At 38.4% G+C, this 25,681-nt stretch overlaps 1 protein-coding gene across 1 annotated transcript in view; it reads left to right on the forward strand.

The window, feature by feature from the left end:
• The window catches only part of PDCL2 (phosducin like 2), a 34,398-nt gene extending 11,374 nt beyond the window's left edge, over nucleotides 1-23,024 (forward strand). Inside the window, exons 4-6 of the mRNA XM_001087954.5 lie at nucleotides 9,702-9,845; nucleotides 16,915-17,123; nucleotides 22,832-23,024. Of these exons, the coding sequence (XP_001087954.1) occupies nucleotides 9,702-9,845; nucleotides 16,915-17,123; nucleotides 22,832-22,986 (508 nt within the window). The 3' untranslated portion in view covers nucleotides 22,987-23,024. The remainder of the gene's footprint in view (nucleotides 1-9,701; nucleotides 9,846-16,914; nucleotides 17,124-22,831) is intronic.
• Nucleotides 23,025-25,681: the final 2,657 nt, after the last annotated feature.

Genomic DNA, 25,681 nt, shown 5'->3' on the forward strand with positions numbered 1-25,681 from the left:
GGTGTGTGTTAGGAAAGTATAATATGAATATGAAGCATCTTATGTTGCCAGTAGGTAAGGAAGTACTTTAAAAAAAAAAAAAAGTCCCAGGAGTCAAATGGAAAGATCTTCCAAGGGCCAAAGTTAGAACAACTTGAACAACAAAATCAATAATTATATGATTGGATTATAAAGCAAATAATGAAATATATAAAAGTTCATAATAATATAAGTAACTTAATATATGAACAAATTTGGAAGAAGTAATCTCTCTCCTTTACCGAAGAATTTTAATTAATAAATGTAAATGAAATGAGAGAAATAGAAAAATCACCATCAGAACAGTGGTAATTTCCTATGGGTAAGATCCAGTGGTGGATGCTAAAACGATTGGTTGAAAGTTTAAACACAAACAGGATATTGCATAATTTCAAAGAATTCTTCCCCAAATATTTAGTAATTATAAAGGAGGAAATACTAAGTTTATAGGCAGATACTGTCTTAGGCAAATGATCAAGTCTAACATCACCAGTAAAATATGCTGGGAGGTGATCAAGTAATCCCTGGTATGTTGTACTGAGAAGGACATATCACCTCTGTGGTATCCTTCTCAGTAATGCATAACTTTAATTATAAGAAAACTCCAAATAAACCCTAATTGAAGAACTCTTTAAAAATAAACCAACCCCACTAATGAGACATCAGTAAAAATAGCGGAATAGGAAGCTCCAAAAATCCATCTCTCTACCTAATCGAAGATTGTACTAGCAGGAACTGTCTGAAGTGACTGTTTTAGTACTCTGGATAATATTGAATGCTTGTAGTTTCCAAGTGAAAATTTGGCTGGTAAATGGCAGTATCAGTTGATTTCAACCCTCAGTTCAGTAGTAGTTGTTCATACTCAATCCCTAGCTCCATGATAGGCAGCTGACAACCTATATTTCTGACACAGCTTGCTGGAGCCAAGGTGGACAATAGGATCTTTTCCTCCAAATATTGGGGTTCTGTGTTCTTATTACAGATTGCTGCTTCTGAACATGGATGTACAGGGACAGAGACTGGCTGCCATTGTGTGAACCCCCACTGGCTCAGGCAGCTATCAGAGGATTTAACAGAGCTATAACCTTTTTTAAAGATTCAAAACCAACTGTACTTTTGGGAAAATATAGAAAGCCAGTGCATTTACTCTGGGGAAGATGCAGGCTCAGAAAATACGTGAGAAGACCTTAAAGCTTATACCTCAGAATGATTCCCAGTACAAAGACAGCCTACAACAATTAAAACAAAACCCTGGCAAAGGAGGAGAACTTATTTCCAAAGTTACCACATTATAGGATTCAAATGTCACACTTTATAGGATTCACATTATAGGATGTGTTCACATTATAGGATTCATTATAGGATGTGTTCACATTATAGGAAATGTTCACATTACAGGATTCAAATGTCTAGTTTTCAACAAAAATCACAAGGCGTACAAAGAAAGTATGGTCCATTCAAAGGAACAAAATATACTGATAGAAAATGCACTTGAGGAAGCCCAGAAGTCAGACTTACTAGACAAAGATTTTAAGACAACTATCTTACAGATGCTTAAAGAGCTAAAAAGATATGAATGTATGATCAAAAAGAGAATAGCAATAAAGAAATAGAAGTTATAAACAGGAATAAAAGATATTCTGGAACTGTGATAATAAGAAATATATATTTGATCTTCATCCCCAGTTCCTGACACAGACATACTTGGAATTTGCTGGGTGATAAAAGTACCTTTGGTATGCTCATGAGATGATTCTTAGGGGAGGGGATCCTAGTAGCTTTAGGAAGAGGGCTGGTTGTCAGAGGAACTAACCATGTGATAAAGAGGTTAGAACTTTTAATACTATTCCCTGCTCTCTGGCGAGGGGAGAGGGGCTAGAGATTGAGTTAATCACCAGTGGCCAATGATTTATTCAATCATGCCTGTCTAATGAAACCTCCCTAAAAACCACTAAATGATGGTGCTGTGGTCTGAATGTTTGTGTCCCCCCTCCCCCGAAATTCATATGTTGAAACCTAATCCCCCCCAAGGTGATGGCATTAAGAGGTGGAGCCTTAGAGAGGTAATTAGGTCATGAGGGCTCTCCCTTCCTGAATGGCATTAGTGCTCTTATAAAAGAAGCCTGAGAAGGCCAGGCACAGTGGCCCATGCCTGTAATCCCAGCCCTTTGGGAGGCCAAGGCAGGCAGATCACCTGAGTCAGGAGTTCAAGACCAGCCTGGCCAACATGGTGAAACTCTGTCTCTACTAAAATACAAAAATTAACTGGGTGTAGTGTCCTGCACCTGTAATCCCACCTATTCGGAAGGCTGAGGCAAGAGAATTGCTTGAATCTGGGAGGCGGAGGTTGCAGTGAGCCAAGATTGTGCCACTGCACTCCAGCCTGGGCGACAGAACAAGACTGTCTCAAAAAAAAGGACTGAGAAATCTGGAACATGCTTTTCTAAAGATTCATTTTGCCAATCTTTGCCTTTAGTTGGAGATTAATCACATTAATTTAAAATTCACATACATTTAAAGTAAGTACTGTTAAGAAAGGAGTGGCTTTTGCTACTTAGGTGTTTTCTGTATTTCTTATATAATTTTTGTTTTTTAAGTCTTCCATTACTGCTTTCTTTTCACAGTTAGCTGATTTTTGTAGTGTACGATTTTTATCTCCTTCTTCTTTCATTTTCTGTATATCTTTTAGTTTTTTCATAGTGATTATCCTAAGGATAAAAATTAACATCTTACAATGGCCTACTTTAAATAATACCAACTTCACTTCAATAGCATGTAAACACATCTCCATCCTTTTCCTTATTTGTTAGTGTCACAGACTACATTGTTATATATTGTGCATCCATTAACATAGATTTATTATTATTGCTTTATGTATTTGCCTCTTATATCATACAGGAGAAAAAGAGAAGTTAGAAACCAACGGTAGGCCAGGCATGATGGCTCATGCCTGTAATCCCAGTGCTTTCGGAGGCTGAGGTGGGCAGATCACCTGAGGTCAAGAGTTCGAGACCAGCCTGGCCAACATGGTGAAACCCCATGTCTAATAAAAATACAAAAAATTAGCCGGGCATGGTGGCACACGCCTGTAATCCCAGCTACTCAGGAGGCTAGGTGTGAGAATTGCTTGAACTTGGGAGGCAGAGGTTGCAGTGAGCCGAGATCGTGCCACGGCACTCCGGCCTGGGCAACAAAAAGGGAAAAAAAAGAAACCAACTCCTGTCTCAAAAAGAAAAAAAAAAAAAAACCAACTCCAATAATGGCTTTTACATTTTCTTATGTAAAAGCCAAATGGTAATACTGGCTATTATATTTCCCTATGTAGTTAACTTTACCATGTTCCTCGTTTCTTCATGTGGCTTTGGATACTATCTGGTGCCCTTTCATTTCAGCCCAAACGACTCCTTTCACATATATTTTAGGCAGCTCTAGGTCCCTTGATGTCTTTTTATTTTTATTTTTATTTTTTTAAATCTAGGAATGCATTAATTTACCCTCATTCTTAAAGCATAGTTTTGCCAAATATCAAATTCTTGCTTGACAGTTGTTTTCTCTCAGCATTTAAAAAATATCAACTCATTGCCTTTTTGGCTTCCAAAATTTGTACTGAGAAACTGGCTGATAGTCTTATTGAGGATCCCTTGTATGTGATGACTTGCTTCTCTCTGCTTTCAAGATTCTCATTGTCTCTTCTTGCCTTTCAGTAGTTTATGATGTATCCCCACGTGGGTGTCTTTGAGTTTATCATACTGTTATCATACTTGCAGTTTGTTGAACATCTTGGATTTACAGATTCCTATATTTCATCAAATTTGGGAAGTTTTCAGCCATTATTTCTTAAAATATGCTTTATGCTTTTTCTCTCTCTCTTTTCTGTTGAGATTCACACAACATGTGTGTTGGTCTGCTTGATAACCATAGACCCTTTAGGCCCTGTTTATTTTTTTTCATTCTTTTTTTTCTGTTCCTCAGATTTGATCATTGCAGTTGTCCTATTTTCAAGGTTGCTGATTCTTCTGCTTCTTCAAATCTGCTTTTGGAACTCTCCAATGTATTTTTTTATTTTAGTTACTGTACTTTTTAGTTCCTCTGGTGTGTTTTACTCATACCTCTTCTGACATGAAATGTTGGGGCAGGGTCCCCCACAACCAAAATCTCCAACTTCCTGGACACCAACTGGGTGTTCTACAATTCATTTCAATTCTGACACTAACTATTGGAGTTAGGGAAGACCCCACATTGGGAGACTACTTCAAACACTAAGGTGATTATAATAAATAAGTTGGTAGGGATTGGAACCCTGTGAATTGCCATTGGGAATGTAAATGGTACAATCACTTTGAAAAACAGTCTGGTGGATCCTCAAAAGGTTAAATGTAAAGTTAGCATATGATCCAGCAATTCCACTTCTAAGTATATACCCAAGAAAATTCAAAACATGTATAGGAATGGCCATAGCAACATTATTCACAATAACGCCAAAATGGAAACAATCTAAATGTCATCAGTTGATGAAAAGATAACCAAAAGTGATATATCTATACAGTGGAATACTATTCAGCCATAATTGAAATGAAGTACCAATATGTTCTACAACATGGATGAAAACATGCTAGGTGAAAGAACCAGTACAAAAAGTCATAGAGACAGAATGCAATTATTGTTTACCAGGGCCTGGGATGGGGGATAGGGAGTAACTACAAATAGATATGGGTTTATTGTGGAGTGATGAAAATGTTTTTGAATTAGGTAGTGGTGATGGTTGCACAACTCTTTGATGCTTGTCCTATTATTCTCCTGAGCAGCTCTCCTCCAGGTGATGACTATGAACCTGGGCTGTTTCATTAGGGGCTACATAATCTCAGAAACCTTTATTTGCAGTTGTGTGGATCAGAAAATGTGAAAGGTCACATGGAACATTTTAGGGGTGAGTCATCAAAATTTATATATCACTTTCACTCATGTGCCATGGGCTGTAATCTAGTCTCATGACGTGCAAGGCAAGCTGGCAAATGTAGTCTTCCAGGTAAATGTAGCTTCCCCAGAAGAGAAAGCTATAATGATGATCACCCTACCTGTCTCTACCAGAGACTGAAGAGTGATACCATAAATAGAAATTCTTTTATTTGTATATTCCACATCAAAATCACAAATTTAGTTGCCACCAAATTATGGCATTATTTTCATTTCTGTACCTGAACCAGTAATGTTTAAAAATATTACTTGTTCTTAAGAAATTCTGTACTTGTTAGTGCTGATTTAAAGCAAATTTCTCATTTAAAGTAAAAACAAAACAGCAAGAAAATATTTTTAAAAAACTAGTGATAAATGGGAGGCTGGGGCAGGAGAATTCCTTGAACGCAGTGAGAGGTGACAATGTGCTAGCAGCCCTCGCTCTCAGCGCCTCCTCGGCCTCTGCGTCCACTCTGGCTGGGCTTGAGGAGTCCTTCAGCCCGCCACTGCACTGTGGGAGCCCCTCTCTGGGCTGGCGGAAGCCGGAGCCGGCTCCCTCTGCTTGCAGGGAGGTGTGGAGGGAGAGGCGGGGGCAGGAACCAGGGCTGCAGTGGGGTGCTCACAAGCCAGCGCGAGTTCCAGCGGGTGCGGGCTCGGGGCCCGCACTGGGAGCGGCTGGCAGTGAGGGGCTTAGCACCCAGGCCAGCAGCTGCTGAGGTTGCGCAGGGTACCCCAGCACTGCAGGCGCTGCACTCGAATTCTCGCTGGGCCTCAGCCACCTCCCCATGGGGCAGGGCTCAGGACCTGCAGCCTGCCATGTCCCAGCCCCCTCTCTGCCGTGGGCTCCGCAGGGCAGGCGCCTCCCCGATTGGTGCCACCCCCTGCTCCGTGCCACCTGGTCCCATCCGCAGCCCAAGGGTTGAGGAGTGCAGGCCCGGCTGGGGACTGGTGGGCAGCTCTGCCTGCAGCCCCCATATGGGATCCACTGGATGAAGCCTGCTGGCCTCCTGAGTCTAGTGGGGACTTGGAGATCTTTTTTGTCTAGCTAAGGGATTGTAATACACCAATCAGCACCCTGTGTCTATTTCAAGGTTTGTAAATACACCAGCTGCAGTGCAGTGGCCCAATCTCAGCTAACTGCAGCCTATGTCTCCTGGGCTCAAGTGATTATCCTACCTCAGCCTCTGGAGTAGCTGGGACTACAGGCACATCTACCACGCCCAACTAATTTTTGTATTTTTTTGGTAGAGACAGTGTTTAACCACGTTGGCCAGGCTGGTCTCGAACTCCTGACCTCAAGTGATGTGCCCGCCTTGGCCTCCCAAAGTGCTGGAATTACAAGCTTGAGCCACCACACGCCGCCTCATCTGTTATTAAACATCATACTATAGGTCCTAGCCAATAGCTTAGGACAAGATTTTTTTTTTAAAAAAAGATGTAATATTCTAACAAGAAGAGACAAATGTTATTGTGTAGATAATTAACTATAAAATAACAAGGGAGTCAGTTCAGAAGCTCTTCTAGCTAAAAGGATGAAAAAAATTTATGCATAGCAATAAACAAGTATATTGTTGGTGTCATATAATACTAAATTGGCCTTTTTGACATATGTTCCCCTTTCTGTTGGTGTATTCCAGTACCATTGAAGCTAAAACCCTAACATATTTCTCAGACTTTGTTGCAGTAAAGGTAAAGGATGTGATTTAGATATTTCACCGGGGATGTGACTTCAGAACTAAATTAACCGGGGAAAGAAGTAGAAACACATGGCCGGGCGCGGTGGCTCATGCCTGTAATCCCAGCTCTTTGAGAGTCCCAGGTGGGTGGATCATGAAGTCAGGAGATCGAGACCATCCTGGCTAACACGGTGAAACCCCGTCTCTACTAAAAATACAAAAAATTAGCTGGGCGTGGTGGTGGACGCCTGTAGTCCCAGCTATTTGGGCGCTGAGGCTGGAGAATGGCGTGAATCCGGGAGGCGGAGCTTGCAGTGAGCCGAGATGCCCCACTGCACTCCAGTCTGGGGGACAGAGCCCAGACTCTGTCTCAAAAATAATAATAATAGTAATAATAATTAGAAACACACAAAGCATGCATTTAGGTGGTGCTGATGTAGAATTTGCATCATGGTTTTGGAGCCATTATTTTTTTTATTTTATAATTTCAACTTTTATTGTAAATTCAGGGAATGCACACGCAGGCTTGTTATACTGGTACATTGCATGATACTGAGGTTTGGGATATGATTGAACCCATCATCCAGGTATGGAGCATAGTATCCAATGCAGCCATTATTTTGGCAACAATTTCTCATCCTTAGATTATTACTGAGAAGATAGGGTTCTAGAGACAAAAGTTGTTACACTGGCTTTCTGATTCTCAGAATAGTCTGATAGTAAAGCCAACAATGGAGTGGTAGTTCCAGATTCCCTAGTTTCCGGTTGTGGTAGAGAAAGCCTTGGCCGACCAGTTTTGCATGTTATTCTGGGAGTCATGCCTGGTATCCCAGCCTATAGCCTGCTCCTTCTTTTTAGTGGGTTGATAAAGCATTTAATTCCCCATATTAAGCTCCTTTCTGCTTAAAATAGCTAGTAGCCTTCTGTTTATGCAACTGAATCCCAAATGATAGGATTGTTAGGTGAAAAATGCACGCCATTGAACACTGTGTGAACTCTTAATGGCAAAAGCAGCCCGTGTATTTACCGTTCTCCCCTGCCCAATTCAGTTGAAATAACAAAAAAATGAGAAGGAGGAAGAAGTGGAAGAGGGGAGGAGGAAGAGAAGTTATTGATAGTTGCACCATTAATTAGAGCATGGTGTCATCATTGGAATAAGAATATTTTGAAATTTCTGAAAGATGTTAAGCCAGTAAGATCAAATTGAGGGAAGTTAGATACTCGGTACAAACAAAGTAGGGCTCCCAGAAGAACAGTGGAGTAACTCTAGGTTCCAAATATCTGGGCCAGTGGAGGAAAAATTGAAGGACTTCAATTTGAAAACTATGAGAGGTCCCCAGCCTTGGGTTACTATCCTTGGCATTTTCTTCTAGGTTTGATTTTGCTTGGATTACTGGTTATGTAAAGTAAGAGGTTTTACTTGAAATGTTTCTAGCATGTGAAATAAGGTCAGAATGTTTTAAAATATACCCAGGGTTTTGTTTTTATTCAAGTATGTCAGGAGATGGTTGCTATTGAAAGGATAGTTGGTTACTCACAGTTTCCAAGAGGAGGGGTGTGTGCCACATCATGCCACACTGGGGCCATGCAGTGAAGCACCTGAATTGATCAGAAGTCAGAAGGAGCAAGGGGAAAAGCATGGGCATAAGGCTTTTGTTGTGGTTTCTATGGGAAAAGCAAGGCAAGGCAGGGTAAGTAGAGTTAGGATTGGCTAGTTTCAATAATTTTGGTGGGCTCTGGGCTGTAGAGGCTATCTCTAGTTATTTGGTACCTGGCCCTGGGATGATTAGGGCAGGGTATCGTGGCTCAGTCTGATAAATGAAGTGATTGAGGGTATGGGCCCTAGATTGATTGGTTTGCGTTTGAAGAGTGTTTGCTATTTCGTGGAGTTCACTAGCCCTGGGAGGGGCAGACTCTACAGAATCAGCAATGTGCCAGATGCCAGAGCATCAAGAATACATAAAATGGGAAAATATGGTTGGTATACAGAGAAAGGGAGTAAATACTCCCAGCAAACTTAGAGGTATAGAATCATTGAATGTTAATAAACTTGCAGGCATGTCAGAAACCATTTAGATTTGCTTCATGAATCCAGGCATTCAACAGCAAAACTGTCAAATTGTAGATGTTGAGAAAGTTGGGTTTTTTAAACAGTTGCAAGATTCTCTATGGATAGATAAATAGGTAGCAATGTTTATTGAATGCTCACAGTGTGTCAGGCACCCTGCTAAGAAATTTACATGTATTATTTCATTTTTTTCCCAATAATCCCTTGTGAGTAGTTATTAGTATTATTCCCATGTACAGTTAGGGAAACTGAAGTGTAGAGAGATTAAATAACTGCCCAACTTTATGCTATTAACAAGTACTGGAACTGGCATTTAAACTCAGTTTAGTCTGACCTTGGAATCCAAGCTCATAATCACTCTCCTCTACTACCTCTCTATCTATAATAAATCTATGTTTATAATAAGTAATTGCAAATATCCACAAAAGCTTCAAAGTGAAGATCATTTTAGCATGATAGTTACTAACATTTACATGGGGATAGTAATAGTACTGGCTTTGTAACATTTTTACAAGGATTAAGTTCATTAATGTTAAGTATTTAAAATAGTGCCTGGCAACATAGCAAGCACTTGGTAAGTGTTGGATATCATTATTCTCCTTAATAAAGTATTCAACTTGTACATGAGAATTTGTTGGCACAACATCCAGATAAACTCTCTATAGCAGGGAACAACTCCCCTGCACCCCTGCACCCCTGCACCCCCCCATTCCTCCAAGACAGTTAATGATTTAAACCTAGTCTTAAATACAAACAAATTTAAAAGTCAATAGCAAACTTCTTATACTTTCCAATATCCATGATAACACAGATTTGCATATAAAAAGAGAAATTGGCTTTATAAGATCATTCATTAATATCCCATCATTTAAAGTGTTTGATATGTATAGACATTATATTCATTGCCCTAAATTGTTATTACATATGAGAATGACCTTAAGAATATGACAGTATTCTTATGTAATTTAATTTCATGTTTTAATTAGAGAGAAGCGGTTACAGGAATGGAAAGCTCTTAAGAAAAAACAAAAATTTGGAGAATTAAGAGAAATTTCTGGAAATCAGTATGTGAATGAAGTCACAAATGCAGAAAAAGATGTGTGGGTTATAATTCATCTATACAGATCAAGGTAAGATCATAGTATTTCAAAATGTTAATATACTACTATTTTAAAAGACATATTTTTGGTTTTAAGGTTTTACAAAGCGTATGACAGTACTCAAGAAAAAGCAACTATATATTACACACATATACATCCATAGAGTTTTTGATAGTCACTGGCTTCAGGGATTAAATTAGGTATTTTAAGATCCTTTCATTTCTAATTTCAGGAACTTGTCACACTTTTTAGAAAAATAAGCACTCTTTGGTAGTTTTGTTAAAAATTTTTTATTCTAGAAAATCTCAAAAATACAGAGAAGTAGAAAGAATGAGAAAACGAACACTCTAAATATCGACCATATAGATTCAACAAGTAACCTTTTGCCATATTTATATAATTGTATCTGTGTGTGTGTATATTTGCATTTGTAGAAAGTGAACTGAAAGTAAACTGACCATAGCATGATGCTTTATTCCTGTGTACTTCAGCATGCATCTTCAAAACATAAAGGTGTTGGAAAGAAAAAAAAGTTCTATTTCCTCTACCCATTTTAGGTTTATTGGCTGGGATCCTACAAATTGGACTGACAAAAGACAGGTTAACAAGAGAAAAACAAACAGAAGCCTATTAATAAGTGCATTACACATACACATAGGAGAGCTCAGTGACAAGTAACTCAAAGTAGTGGTTAGAGCTTGGGCTTATATAGTATCTTAACAAAAGAACAGCAAATTTATAGAGATATGATAAGACAACAGAAAGGGTCTTTGAGCTTCTAGGAATAACAAACTGTGGGATGGTAAATACATGGGTGAAACTATGTATTCAACTTGTTGAATCTATATGGTCAATATTTAGAGTGTTTGATTTAATAGAAATTAAAGGTTGTTTTAGCAAGGTTTGTTATACAGATTCCTCTGGTGCCTCACTGGGATGATAAGAATCTAGAGCTTTATCCAGTGATTAAGAGTGTCCTCCCCTTCCTGGTAGAGACAAGAGTGAGGATGTTACTGGGTGGAGAATATTTTTCTTTGTTTGTTTCTTTTCAGTTGTCTTTAGCTCAAAATAATTCTTATGCCAGAGTGGCTTATTTTGGTGTGGCATATTATGAATCCCTGCAAGAACATTCTTCTACATAACCACAATACCATTTTTTCACTTAACAAAATTAACAGTAATTCCTCATACCATCTAATACCTCGTCCTTACTCAGATTTTCCCAAGTGACTTAAAAATGTCTTTTATAAATACATATGTTTTGGACAAGGAGTCAATCAAGAATTATGCAGCACATTTAGATATATCAGCTCTCTTAAGTCTCTTCTAGTAGAACAATTCCCCTGCACCCCTATACTCCCCCATTCCTCCAAGACAGTTAATTTAAAAATATACCTGGTGGTACTAGGTATAATCCACTGTTGCTAGGCCTCACCAGCCTTGCCTAGTAAATAGGGAAAGTAGACTTTTCCCCAACTCTGTTTCTCTCATTCAAACAGTCCTTCTAGCTTTAGGTCCCTACCCCTCTGCCTCAGAGCTATAAACCATTCTAGGAACAGAGGCCATGACAGCAACCTTCACTGTCCTTATTTCAATCTCTGAATAATAATTTTTTTTTTCTCTTTAGGTCCTTGGGGAAATTATGTACAGAGCAATTTATGCAAATTATAGCCCTGTATATAACCCTGTATAGCCTGTATGGGGCTATACTTTGCAGTTCCTGAGTTGAACTTTGATAGGACAACATGCCCCATAAAAGAAAATGCCCCATAAAAGTTATTTTTTTATAACTAAAACTCTTGGTAGATTAATTTTTAGGTAGCTTTAAAGTTTTTAAAAGAATGTGTTGACCTAAAAGGAAGAGGCTGAGGCACAAAATATAATTTAAAGAGTTTACTTGAGCCAAAGTGAGGATAGCTGCCCAGAAGACTAAACCCAAGTAACCTTGGATACGATCTCCCTTTAGCCTTTGTTATGAGCAGGTTTGTGAAGACATAAAAGGGGGACAGGGAGTGGACTAATACAAAGCTGTTTGTCAGGAATTCTCTTTGGCTTAAGGAAATAACATTGATTAGTGATTGGCTATAGATTGTTAAACTATGAAAATTACAGTGTCTGATGTATTATTGGGTTGATTTATAGCTACTTGCAAGCAATAGCAAGCAGTTTCAAGAGAGGAATGCATAGGTGAAGGAGGGAGTAGGTTGTAGTTCTCTCTTTTTATTTTTGATACAGGGTCTCACTGTGTTTCCCAGGCTGGAGTGCAGTGATGATCGTAGCTCAATGCAGCCTTTAATGCTTGGGCTCAAGCAATGATCCTCCTGCCTCAGTCCTCCAAGTAGCTTGGACTACAGGTCTGCACTACCACATCTGGCTAATTTTTAAAATTTTTTCATCGAAACGGGGTCTTGCTATGTTGCCCAGACTGGTCTCGAACTCCTGGCCTCAAGTGATCCCCCTGCCTCAGCCTCCCAAAGTATTGAGATTACAGGCGTGAACCACTGTGCCTGGCTTGCTGTCTCATTTTAATGACTCCGTGGGTGTAAATGTTTAAAAGGACTTGCATTCTTCAGAGAAAAGTTATTTCCTGAAATCACACTTCCATATTACCTATACTATTTATTTGGTTAACCAGTTTGTAAATGCTGCTTGTAGGTCTCACAGATAAGGATGAGAAACACTGACATTTATAAAACAGGGATCTGTTTGTGGTAAATATTATATACTGAAGTGGTTTACTGAATGTTTTTCTGACCCTGTGTGGTTAGCAGAGTAGATATTGCTTCTAAGTAAAATTATCTAGTTTAATGGTTATTTCCATATAAATTACTAGTTTTTAGAAATAATTTTAAAAAATTCATAAAGAGGTTGCATATTTTTTAGTCTGCTTCAAATTGTCATATGCTTTGATAGACTCAAAAAGAAGGATGTGGTTTCATAATATTTTAAGTATTTGTGACCTTCTCAGAAGGTTTTTCTGGACCACTCTAAAGTAGTTACATATTAGATTTCTGGACATTAAGAAAATACATTCCTGGGGCTGGGTGCCGTGGCTCACACCTGTAATCCCAGCACTTTGGGAGGCTGAGGCAGGCGGATCACTTGAGGTCAGGAGTCAAAGACCAGCCTGGCCAGCATGGTGAAACCCCATTTCTACTAAAAATACAAAAAAAAAAAAAAATTTTAGCCGGGCTTGGTGGCGCATGCCTGTTGTCCCAGCAATGTGGGAGACTGAGGCAGGAGAATGGCTTGAACCCAGGAGGCAGAGGTTGCAGTGAACTGAGATCGCGCCATTACACTCCAACCTGGGTGACAGAGCAAGACTCTGAATCAAAAAAAAAAAAAAAAACAGAAAATATGTTCCTGTGTTGGTATAAAACATATATTTTGAAAATTAATCTGTAATAATCTAAATTTATAAAATATAACAGAAAATAATTGTGTTATAAATATTCCTTAGAAAACTTTAGTTTTTAACAATGGAATTACTGGCCAGGCTTGGGGCTCATGCCTGTAATCCCAGCACTTTGGGAGGCTGAGGTGGGCAGATCACCTGAGGTCAGGAGTTTGAGAACAGCCTGGCCAACATGGCAAAACCCTGTCTTTACTAAAGTACAAAATATTAGCCGGGCATGGTGTTGTGTCCCTATAATCCCAGTTACTTGGGAGGCTGAGGCAGGAGAATCGCTTGAACCTGGGAGGCAGAGGTTACAGTGAGCTGAGATCACATCATTGCACTCCAGCCTGGGCAACAGAGCGGGACTCCATCTCAGAAAAAAAGGATTTACGTACAGCTTTTTAATATTATAAAGTTGAAGGACAGCTGTTAATTTATGTTTTTGTAACCACCCAATGGGGTTCATTTTGCCTGCTGCCCACATAGAGCCAATTTATCAAGACAGGGGAATTGCAATAAAGAGTTTAATTCATGCAGAGCTGGTTGAACAGGAAACCAGAGTTTTATTATTACTCAAATCAGCCTCCCCCAAAATTTGGAGGCTGGGGTTTTTCAAGGATAGTTTGCCAGACCACAGAATGGGTACTGCTGATTGGTTGGGAATGCAATCATAGGGATGTAGAAAATGATCCTTGATATGGTTTGGCTGTGTCCTCACTAAATCTCATCTTGAACTGAATTTCCCATAATCCCCATTTGTCGAGGGAGGGACCTGGCTGGAGGTAATTTAATCATGGGGGCAGTTACCCTCATGCTGTTCTTGTGATAATGAGTGAGTTCTCTTGAGATCTGATGGCTTTATAAGGGGCTTTTCCCCTTCTGCTCAGCACTTCTCATTGCTGCCACATGTGAAGAAGAATGTGCTTGCTTCCCCTTCTGCCATGATTGTAAGTTTCCTGTGAGTCAGTTAAACCTCTTTCCTTTATAATTACCCAGCCTTGGGTATGTCTTTATTATAATGCAGCATGAGAATGGACTAATACAGTCCTCATGCGGGCTAAGTCTGCTTCTGTATGGGGCCACAGGACCGCTTGGTGGGTCCAGGTAGAGGCATCAGTCATCAGAAATGCAAAAACCTTAAAAGATGTATCAAAAAGGCCAATCTTAGGTTCTACAATAGGGTTGTTGTCTGCAGGAGTAATTGAGGAAGTTGCAAATCTTGTGACTTCCAGAATAATGGCTGGTAATTGTTTAAGTGTGTATCTTAGCAGAATTCAGGCTCCTCTCATCCTCCTAACCTAGTCTTCGCTTAGCTTTTACAAAGGTGGTTTAGTTTTGGGGAAAAGCTGTTATCATTTAAACTATAAACTGAATTTCTCCCAAAGTTAGCTTGGCCCAAGTCCAGGAATGATTCTGGGCAGTTTGGAGGTTAAAGAGAAGATGGGGGTTGGTTAGATCACATCTCTTTCACTGTCATAATTCTCTCACTGTTAAAGTTTTTGCAAAGGTGGTTTTATTTTTAGCTACTTTCTTTCAGTTTTATAAAAAGGTGGTGTGTGTTTGTTGATTAGACTCCTAAATTCTATAATTTCAATGCCTCCTTGCCATTAAATTGATAGGATTAGACCCACTTTTTAGCCAAATGAAGGCTTAGCCTCCTTAAGGTGCTTTAGAGCGATCTAACTCAACCTGGGCCAGTAAGCCTGATGATTTAGCTTTAAGTCAGTCTTGTTTCTGGTTTTATTTAATCTTATGCCTGTACCCCAGTTCTAATTTGGGGCTTTTATATTATTCTTATACCCAAGTGCATATTTTGAAGCTTGAATATCATAAATAAGCTCTTAACTTGCTTTGTGATGTTACTGGTCTGCCTCATATTTTACAGCTCTTCTGGGGTTAAAATTCTGGCCCTCAACCCCAACACCAAATTTGTTCTCCTACTGCTTGCTGTCAGAACTTTCTTCGGGTAACCCTTTCTCCCTGCATCACAATCCGTTATGCAATATTCTCTTAAATCTATACTTTTCACTGCCACCACCAATACCTACCTGCCTTTTGCCATTCACACTACTGATCCATCCCACAAATATCTGTTGTACCACTGACTGAGCTTTCATTCTGATAAAATTTCTAATGAAAATTATAAAATTTCTCTGAATTAGATATTAGTGGACTCATTTCACCTTGAAGAAAATCAAAACATTTTACTCTAAGATATACTTTCTTGACATATTTTGAGGTGGGTGTTCAGAGAGCCAACAAAACTGAAGTAACCCCGTAAAGCTGTCTTTTGTGGAGATTTGCAACTGTAGAGAAAATCTGCATTCATGCAGTCAGGCCTTCTCTGAGGGCCTTCCCTTGTCTAATCTAGGACCAAGTTAACTGAGAATCTGATGCCTTTAAAGGTCTAAAAGAAACATTTACCATCTATTCTCTTTAAGGGCTGCTACCTGTAAGGTTTCATCTACATAACAAGACCACTTTTGCTAGCCAGGCCTCCTCTTCTCTGCCTCCCATAGCCTGTCTTGTCACTGTAACCTGATTTACCCCGATAACACGTTTTTGGTCATGCCAGAGCCTCCATTCTTTCTGTAGCCTCAAGATAGCATATAAGCTTCTGTACCTCATTGGAGGGTTTGGGTAATCACTTTGTGTTTCCTCTCTCATGTGCATGTTAATAAACTTGTGTGCCTTTTCTCCAATTAATCTGCCTTTTGTTAGTTGATCTTTCAGTGAACCTTCCTTCGGAGGGCAAAGAAATTTTCCCTTGGCCGCTAAAACCTTTCATTTTTCAGTAGAGACGGGGTTTCACCATGTTGGCCAGACTGGTTTTGAACTCCTGACGTCAAAGGATCTGTCTACATTGGCCTCCCAAAGTGCCGGGATTATAGGCTTTAGCCACTGCACCCGGCCCAAATTGAATATGTTTATGTAAAATGGAGAAAGAGTCTTTGGAGAAGGAAAGATGAGAAAACAGGAAAAGAGGGAAGCAGAATAACCAACAAAGGTCCCAAGGGAGATGGAAGGAATGTGGAATAAAGTAGAGGTGAAGGGATTCACTTGAAAGTTTGATAAAATGGGAGAAAAGGAACTAATTGATCAATGAGTGTGATGAGAATTAAGTGATAAAGCAGGAAGAACTGAGGTTGTGGTCACACTTCCAATCAATATTAAATTTCTGGTAAGGAATAGTTCTGGATAATGGGGCCACCAGAATGTGACATGGAGTGGGATTCCAAAGACTGTGGGAGAATTTTGATGGAGTCAGGAAAGACAGTTCTGGATATGGTAAACTCATTACATGGAAAGAAGCTGGTGATGGCAACAAGAGTTGGGATCCTTTTGTTTCAACTCAGAACTGCAAAGGATTTCCTAGAAGTGTCGTGTTTTTGTTTTTGTTTTTTCTACAAACTGGGAACCTGCTTGAACCAAACTGATGCTCGTTGGATGTAGTTTCCTTAAGTTAAGCATCAGCTTGCCTGGTAGCTAGCTTCATTCCCAGGCTATAATGGTGCTTGCAATAAAAACCAGAGGACTCTACATACAGTTCATCATTGCTAAAGGTAACAATAGAGGATGATAATAACATGTTTTTCTATTAATCTAAGATTTATTTTTGCCATGGCGATATTTTACTTATTTCATTAGACTGAGATGAGTAGTCTGTTTATTAAAGATTGTGTGTACTGTTTCTCTTTTTAGCATCCCAATGTGTTTGTTGGTTAACCAGCATCTTAGTCTTCTAGCAAGAAAGTTTCCAGAAACTAAATTTGTTAAAGCCATCGTGAATAGCTGTATTCAACACTACCATGACAATTGTTTACCAACAATTTTTGTTTATAAAAATGGTCAGATAGAAGCCAAATTCATTGGAATTTTAGAATGTGGAGGGATAAATCTCAAGCTGGAAGGTAATGTTACAAATTTTGTTTATAAAAATGATAGGTGAAAACATCCAGAAACTAACAAGTATCCTAAAACTCTTCCTCCTTTGTACCAAGGTTTTTTCCTTGCTTCTAGTCTCTTTTTGTATGCCTCCAGATTAATTTTCCTATAGTAATACTCTAATAACAGCCCCTTGCTTAAAATCCTTCATAGTTCTCTGTCTCAAGTAAGTTAAAAATTTAGAATCTTCTCCTTTAGAATGTCCACCCACCTCTCCAACTATAATGCTCAGTGCTTTCTAGTTTCTGTTCTTGTTAGGCTGGTCTTCAGCCACTACTAGGCTGGTCTTCAGCTACTACTAAATATACGTTAACTCATTTGTGCCATCACACTTTTTTACACATTCTCTGCTTGTACCTAACGTATTCTACCTTTCTCTGTTCTCCATATCCAAACTTTATTCCTACATGAGTCTGCTCTATTTTTATTTACTGCATTATGTAATATTGAACCAATTCATAATCTTTTTCTTCTCTACTGAATTTCTATAGTGTATATTCAATGCATCTTACTTTTCACTTATTAGCATGATATCTAATTTTGTTGATGAATCAATCCGCTTTGAATTTTATCTTCCTAAAAATTGCAGGGACCATGCCTCCTATTACTTTATTTTTCTTAGCACACAGCACAAGACTTTCTATTTTTATCTTCTTTAATTGTTTTTACTTACTAAGGTCATTTCTTTGATACATTCATTTTTTGGCAGTGCTTTAACTCTATTTTACAAAACTAAAAATCATTTTCTCTCACCACTGTGTTAAAGCCATCATGAATGGCTGTTTTCAGTTTTTGTTCTTTTGTTTGTTTGTTTGTTTGTTTTTGAGACGGAGCCTTGCTCTGTCACTCAGGCTAGTGTGCAGTGGCATGATCTCGGCTCACTGCAACCTTTGCCTCCTGGGTTCAAGCAGTTCTGCCTGCCTCAGCCTCCTGAGTAGCTGGGATTACAGGTGCCCACCACCATACCCGGCTAATTTTTGTAATTTTTAGTGGAGATGGGTTTTTGCCATGTTGGCCAGGCTGATCTTGAACTCCTGACCTTGGGAGATCTGCCCTCCTCAGCCTCCCAAAGTGATGGGATTACGGATGTAAGCCACTGCGCCTGGCTGGTTGGTTTCAATAGGTATTCTTTCACTCTGTCAGTCCCCCAAAATTGTTTTTGGCCTTACCGAGACCTCTGACACTTTAATTTTTCCAGAAGTTTCCCATTTTTCTTTTAGTCTTCTAAGGCCTTTCCTTGTTTTACCACCTGTTTTTGTAGCTTGGATCTTTTCTTTTTAATTAAAAAAATTAACGACATAAGAGTACATAAAAGAATACATAGAATAATCATATAGTAAGCATTCATGAAATCATTATTGTCTTCTCTGTTTGGAATGCTATAATAAAAATACTATAAACTGGGTGGCTTATAAACAAGAAACTTTATATTAATATCTCACAGTTCTGGAGGCTGGGAAGTCCCAGATCAAGGCGCCAACAGATTTGGTGTTTTATGAGGACCTGTTCTTCATAGATGGTGACCTCTTCATTGACCTCACGTGGTGGAAGGGGCAAACAAGCTCCTTTTGGCCTCTCTGTTCACTCATTCCATTGAAGAGTGCTCTGCCCTCATGGTCTAATCACTGCCAAAGTCCCCACCTCTTAATACCATCACCTTGGGGATTAGGATTTCAACATATGAATTTTGGGGGGACACAAACATTCAGGACCATAGTAATTACCAAAAGTAACAAATGTGAACATTTGTTTATGCTTGCTTCAGCTGTTTATTTGAGATAGCATCTCACTCTGTCACCCAGGCTGGAGTGCAGTGGCACAATTATGGCTCACTTGCAGCCTTGACTTCTCAGGCTCAAGTAATCCTCCCACTTTAGCCTCCTGAGTAGCTGGGACTACAGGTGCCAGCCACCACACCTAACTATTTTTTTAACAAAATTTTGTAGTAGAGATGAGGTCTCACGATATTGCCCAGGCTGGTCTCAAACTCCTAGGCTCAAGTAATCCTCCCACATTTGACTCCCAAAGTGCTGGGATTACAAGCATGAGCCACCATGCCTGGCCTGTTTGCTTATCTTTTAAAAACACATTACAGATAAAGTTGAAATTACCTGTATTTCATACTTAGTCTTGTTCCCCTCCCTGCTTCCTTAGGGGCAAAAACTATCAAGAATTTAGAGTGTATCTCGTCCCTTTATTTATTTAATTTTTTTTTGAGAGGGAGATATCAATGAAATTTATTGGTGTATTTTAAACATTGTAGTAGAATATGCGTAATATAACATTTACCATCAACTATTTTTAAGCATACAGTTCAGTGGCATTAAGCACATTCACATTCCATCACCATCATCTCCAGAAGTTTTTTTTGTTTTACATAACAAACTCTGTACTCATTAAACAAAAACTCCTTGGTCTCCAATTGCTTCAGCCCGGGCAATCACCTTTTTAAGATTCTGTCTCTATGAATTTGACAGCACTAGATACCTCATATAAATGGAATCATATAGTATTTGTCCTTTGTGATTGACTTATTTCACTTAGCATAATGTCCTCAAGTTTCATCCATGTGGTAGCATGTTATCAGAATTTTTTTCCTTTTTAAGTATATCTTGAGTATACCTTCATCTGTTGATGGATACTTAGGTTGTTTTCACCTTTTGGCTATTGTGAATAATGCTGTTATGAACATGTGTGTACAAATAATATGCTTATCTCCATTTTTAATTATTCTGGGAATATACACAGAAATGGAATTGCTAGATGATATAATAATTCTATTTTTAATTTTAAGAGAAACTATCTGGTCTATATTGTTATGCTTTAACTTAAGTATATCTATAGAAATAGAAGGAATAATTAATTGCAAAATCGAAAGTACTTAATAAAGGGCATTATATTGTAATATCATTCTGCAACTTGCTTTTTTAAAAATCTCAATCATAGTATTCAGAATCTCATTTATTTCATATGTGTCTGATTCAGTAACTTTATCTCCTGTCTAGCATTCTATAATCAGCTATTCCTCAATTTATCATTCCCCTGTTGTGAGAAATGTGAGTTGTTTCCAATTTTCCCATTATGAACAATTCTGCTGTGACAATTGTTGTGTCCACCTGTAAAAATTTCTCAAGGATATATGGAGAATTGTGGGAATATAGGGTATACACATTTTCAACTTCACTTGATAGTTGATAGACTGCTCTATAAATGGAAGTATCAATTTATCCTTCCATCTGTGTTTAAAGATATACCCACATCTTCACCACTTCTTGTTAATTTTAGACTGTTGGTTTTTTGGTCAATCTGATGGATATGAAATGGTATCATTTCATTGTTTAAATTTGGATTTCCCTCATTACAAGTGAGGTTATGGATTTTTTCATATGCATTGCTCATTCTGATTTCCTCTCCTGTTTATATACTTTGTCCATTTTGTCATTTGTGTTTTTTTCATTGATTTATAAGAGTGTGTATGTGTGCATGAGTGTGTGTGTAAAGTTCTGGATACTATTTTTATAGTATTACTAATATATTCTCACCAGTTATGGCTTGTCATTTCATTTTGATTGTCAGATAAAAGTTATGATTTGGCATAGTGAAAATTATTAATCTTTTTCTTTATTGTGCACTTTTTGTGCTTTCTTTTCAAAACCCTTCTGTATTCCCAAGGTGAAAAATATATTCTTCTATACTTTCTTCTAAGAGTTTTAAATTTTTATTTTTGAGCTTAGGTCTTGAATAACATTGGGCTTTTCTTTTGTGTATGATTTGATGTAAGGAATTGTATTAGTCTATTTTCACGCTGCTAATAAAGACATACTTGAGACTGGGTAATTTATAAAGGAAAGAGGTTTAATTGGCTCACAGTTCAGCTGGCTGGGGAGGCTTCAGGAAACTTACAATCATGACAGAATGGGAAGCAAGCATGTTCTTTTTCACATGGCAGCAGGAAAGAGAAGAATGAGAGCCAAGTGAAGTGGGGAAAAAGCCCCTTATAAAACCCATCAGATCTGGTGAGAACTCAGTATCAAGAGAACAGCATGGAGATAACAACCCCCATGATTCAATTACCTCCCACCCACAATACGTGGTGATTATGAGAACTACAGTTCAAGATGAGGTTAGGGTGGGGACATAGCCAAACCATATCAGGAATGTATCTACTTTTTTTCTGTAAGAAAATGCAACTGTTTCAACACCATTTATTAAAATTTCACTTCACTCTTTTTCTTTTTCTTTTTTTCTTTTTTTTTTTTTTTTGAGATGGAGTCTTGCACTGTTGCCCGGACTGGAGTGCAATGGCACGATCTCGATCTCGGCTCACTACAACCTCTGCCTCCAGGGTTCAAGCGATTCTTCTGCCTCAGCCTCCTGAATAGCTGGGATTACATGTGCCTGCCACCATGCGCAGCTAATGTTTTCTTTTCTTTTTTTTTTTTTTAGTATTTTTAGTAGGGATGGCGTTTCACCACGTTGGCCAGGCTGATCTCAAACTCCTTACCTCAGGTGACCCGCCCACCTCAGCCTTTCAAAGTGCTGGGATTACAGGTGTGAGCCACCACACCTGGCCAGCTTGTTTAATTTTATAGGCTCACAGCTGGAGGGAAATGTACCTCAGTATGAATTGTGTCTTGAGTCTTTCTTGTATCTGATTTAGATGAGACTGTGGACTTTTGAGTTGATGTTGGAACAAGTTGAGACTTTGGGGGCTACTGGGATAGAATGAATGTATTTTGCATGTAAGAGGACATGAATTTGGGGGGCTGGGGTGGAATGGTATGATTTGAATGTGTCCCCCAAAATTAGTAATCCCCAATGCAACAGTGTTGAGAAGTGGGATCTTAAGAGGTGATTAGGTCATGAGGTCTCTGCCCTCATGAATGGATTAATGTCATTATTGCAGAGTGGGGTTGTTGTCATGAGGATGGGTTTGTTTTAGAAGTGAGTTCAGCCCTCTCTTGTTGTCTCTCATTCACCTTCTCTAACTCACTTGAATTCTGCCGTGGGATAACCTCAGCAAGAAGACCCTCACCTGATGTAGACCCCTCAACCTTATACTTCCCAGCCTCCAGATGTATAAGAAATAAATCTCGGTTCTCTATAAATTACTCAAGTCTCAGGTATTCTTTTATCACAAAACAGACTAGGAACCAGTTTAACCATAATTTCTCCCTTTAAGTATAACTTTGCTATATCCAATGTGTATTTTGATATTGTAGCACTTTTACTGTCAACCAGTTCTAAAGATACCAGGCTGGGTGTGGTGGCTTACACCTGTAATCCCAGCACTTTGGGAGGCTGAGGTAGGGGGATCACTTGAGGTCAGGAGTTCGAGACCAGCCTGGCCAACATGTTGAAACCCTGACTCTACTTAAAAAATACAAAAATTAGCTGGGTGTGGTGGCATGCACCTGTAATTGCAGCTACTCAGGAAGCTGTGGCATGAGAATCGCTTGAACCTGGGAGGCAGAGGTTGCAGTGAGCCAAGATGCACTCTAGCCTGGGTGACAGAGTGAGACTCTGTCTGAAAAAAGAAAAAAAAAACTATAAATAAATATATCATCATTTCCATGGTAATATTACTAAGAGTCAACTCCTATTTCATATAGATGAAAAATTATTCATTTTTTCAAGATTTTTAACTGACTTAATGATGGGTTATTTATTACAGAACTTGAATGGAAGCTAGCAGAAGTTGGAGCAATACAGACTGATTTGGAAGAAAACCCCCAAAAAGACATTGTAGATATGATGGTATCTTCAATTAGAAACACTTCTATTCATGATGACAGTGATAGCTCCAACAGTGATAATGATACCAAATAGAGAGAAATATTCAGTAAATAGCTTTTAGTATATGTGTACTGAATGTTTTACTTATGACTGCTTTTATAATTAGGGATCAGAAAATTCATGAACAGATTTATTTTATTTTCATTTTTATATTAGAATTATGGCATATATGTCATTTTAAAAATTTTCAGGCATTTCAGAATATTCATTGCCTCTGAGAAAAATAGAATTTGGCAGCCAGGCATGGTGGCTCACGCCTGTAATCCCAGCACTTTGGGAGGCCAAAGGGGGCAGATCACCTGAGGTCGGGAGTTCGAGACCAGTCTGACCAACATGGAGAAACCCCGTCTCTACTAAAAATACAAAAATTAGCTGGGCATCGTGGCACATGCCTGTAATCTCAGCTACTCGGGAGACTGAGGCAGGCGAATCGCTTGAACCCGGGAGGCAGAGGTTGCGATGAGCCAAGATCGCGCCATTGCACTCTATGTTGGGCAACAAGAGTGAAACTCCATCTCAAACAAAACAAAACAAAAAACAAAACAAAACAGAATTTGTATTAAGCCCTTAGTATTTTTCTGTGGTTTATCCTTTTTCTAACTCATGTTGGACAAAAACACAAATATTACAAGACCTTTCTTGCTTACTCACTTCCAAAGAGAACTACGAATGAAAGCAATGAAAGAAAACCATGAAATTTTATTTAAGTCAACACATTTTAAAATCTAGAGACTTAAGTAAAAAGTTTTAAATTTATGACCATAAAGCTTTTTCTTAGAAATCTCTTACCTATTAAAACATTAACCATTTAATAGCATAATGCAATTAATAGATTTTGAAAAGTACATAAAAAAATCTGTATTCATTATTATTGTTCTGAGTAGTTACTATCAAGTTAGACAATTACTGAGTATTCTCATTAATAGTTAAACTATAGAATCATTAGAACACTACACCATGTAAGTTTCTAAATCCTGAGCAGAGGTGAGAAAAATATATTGTAGGATGACCTATGTTTTAACAGTAATCACAGAAGAATTCATCATGAGAAAATATACATTAGTACACTGCAGAAGACCTATAGGATGTTTCATCTTGGCATAATAATGAACATCACTTTTAGAGGAAAGGTTGGTAAATCCAGCATATAATAGTTCAGTAACAGATTTTTTTCTACTTTGTTTGTATTTGTGATCCATAATTCTCATTATGGATGTTCACTGATATTTGTGAGAGAATCTAGACTAGGTTTAAATGCCTAGATCACAAAAATGAATTGGTGAGAATTGAGGCAGTTGAAGATTGAGTCAAGAAAAGGCTCTTGCTATTTAGGGATCTTAGAGGCTACAGAGAACCATGAAGTGGAAGGAAAGTTAAATACACATTTGGGTAAGGTAATAAGAGTTTATTTCACCAGGTAAAAATCAATTGATCTAATTCTGGGAAGGATTAGGAAAATTCTTCTGAGATAGTAAATATACATCTTGAGACTAGATGGAGGAAAGTTCAGAGAGGTCACACACAGTGGTCTTTATTATAGCATTACATACACATGTCAGAGAGGTAATTACCTAGTTTTATTTATCCAATTCCTGAACCTTCCAGAAATGAATGGGTAAGTTACTATTCAGGATAAAAACAGCTGTGGAAATGAAAGGAAGAGCCATCTTCTACAGTTACAGTGTAACTCTAATGCCATCTAATGCATATAACCATATTTATCAAAATAACTTTCATATATATTATTTTCCCCTCCAATTGAAACCAAATGCAGAAAGTCCCCCTAAATGAAGTCTTTTAAAAAGTAAATACATATTTATCTGTTTTCTTTTTAAAGTTAAAATAACGAAATAATAATAGTATTTAGGAGAGCTTAAAAAAGATATCTATTTCCCTTTGTCTTAACTCAGATCCACCAGGTGGCAGTAAGTTTTTACCCACAAACAGTTCTGAAGACTAACATTTGTAAAAATAATAAAAGTATATCATGTTAGAACTGGCTGCTTGTGATTCCGGCCCCGCTCTTTAGCAAAGTGCACGCACACATTCTTTTAGCAAGGACTGATTGATGCCTACCAACACAGGTCACTACTACTTCCATACACTGCTTCATGTATACATTCTCATTTGACTAGGGTAAAAATATTTGTCAGGATATGCAGAAATTATTTAATATGTAATATTGTTCCCCATTTTACTGAATGAATATTCAATGGGGTACAAAGTTTTTTTAATTGCCAATATTCAGTCATTTTTTGATCTATAAAAATTGATATTTTATCCTAATATTTTTGTCTATTCTTGCCAACTGTGCTGTATTGAATCTCCCTTCTCTATAGTGCCCTTTTTGTCAAAATGTGGTAAATGTGGTCCTAGAATCAGCAGGATTCCTAAGGAGCCTGTTAGAAATGCAGAATCTCTGGCCCCATCGCAGACTAACTGAATCATAATTTTCATTTTAATGAGATCTCCAGGTGATATGCACATTAAAATTCAAGAAGCACTAGGCAACAAATCCTTTAAAGGCAACCTGAGCATCTTCTTTTACCCATTCCACAGTGTGGGTTATTAAGTCTGTCTAGTTGAACACTCCAGTGTCAGTTCCAAGCAAACATTCTCTGGCTGAACTTGTGACTTAAGGAACTCTGAAGATGAAAGGTGGGGTTTTTAACCAGTTTTTCCCTCTCCTTTTGAGGCAGGAGAATAAGGTCTAGAGGCAGGGAACCTA

This window comes from Macaca mulatta, chromosome 5, assembly GCF_049350105.2.
Source record: "Macaca mulatta isolate MMU2019108-1 chromosome 5, T2T-MMU8v2.0, whole genome shotgun sequence".
Lineage (NCBI taxonomy): Eukaryota > Metazoa > Chordata > Mammalia > Primates > Cercopithecidae > Macaca > Macaca mulatta.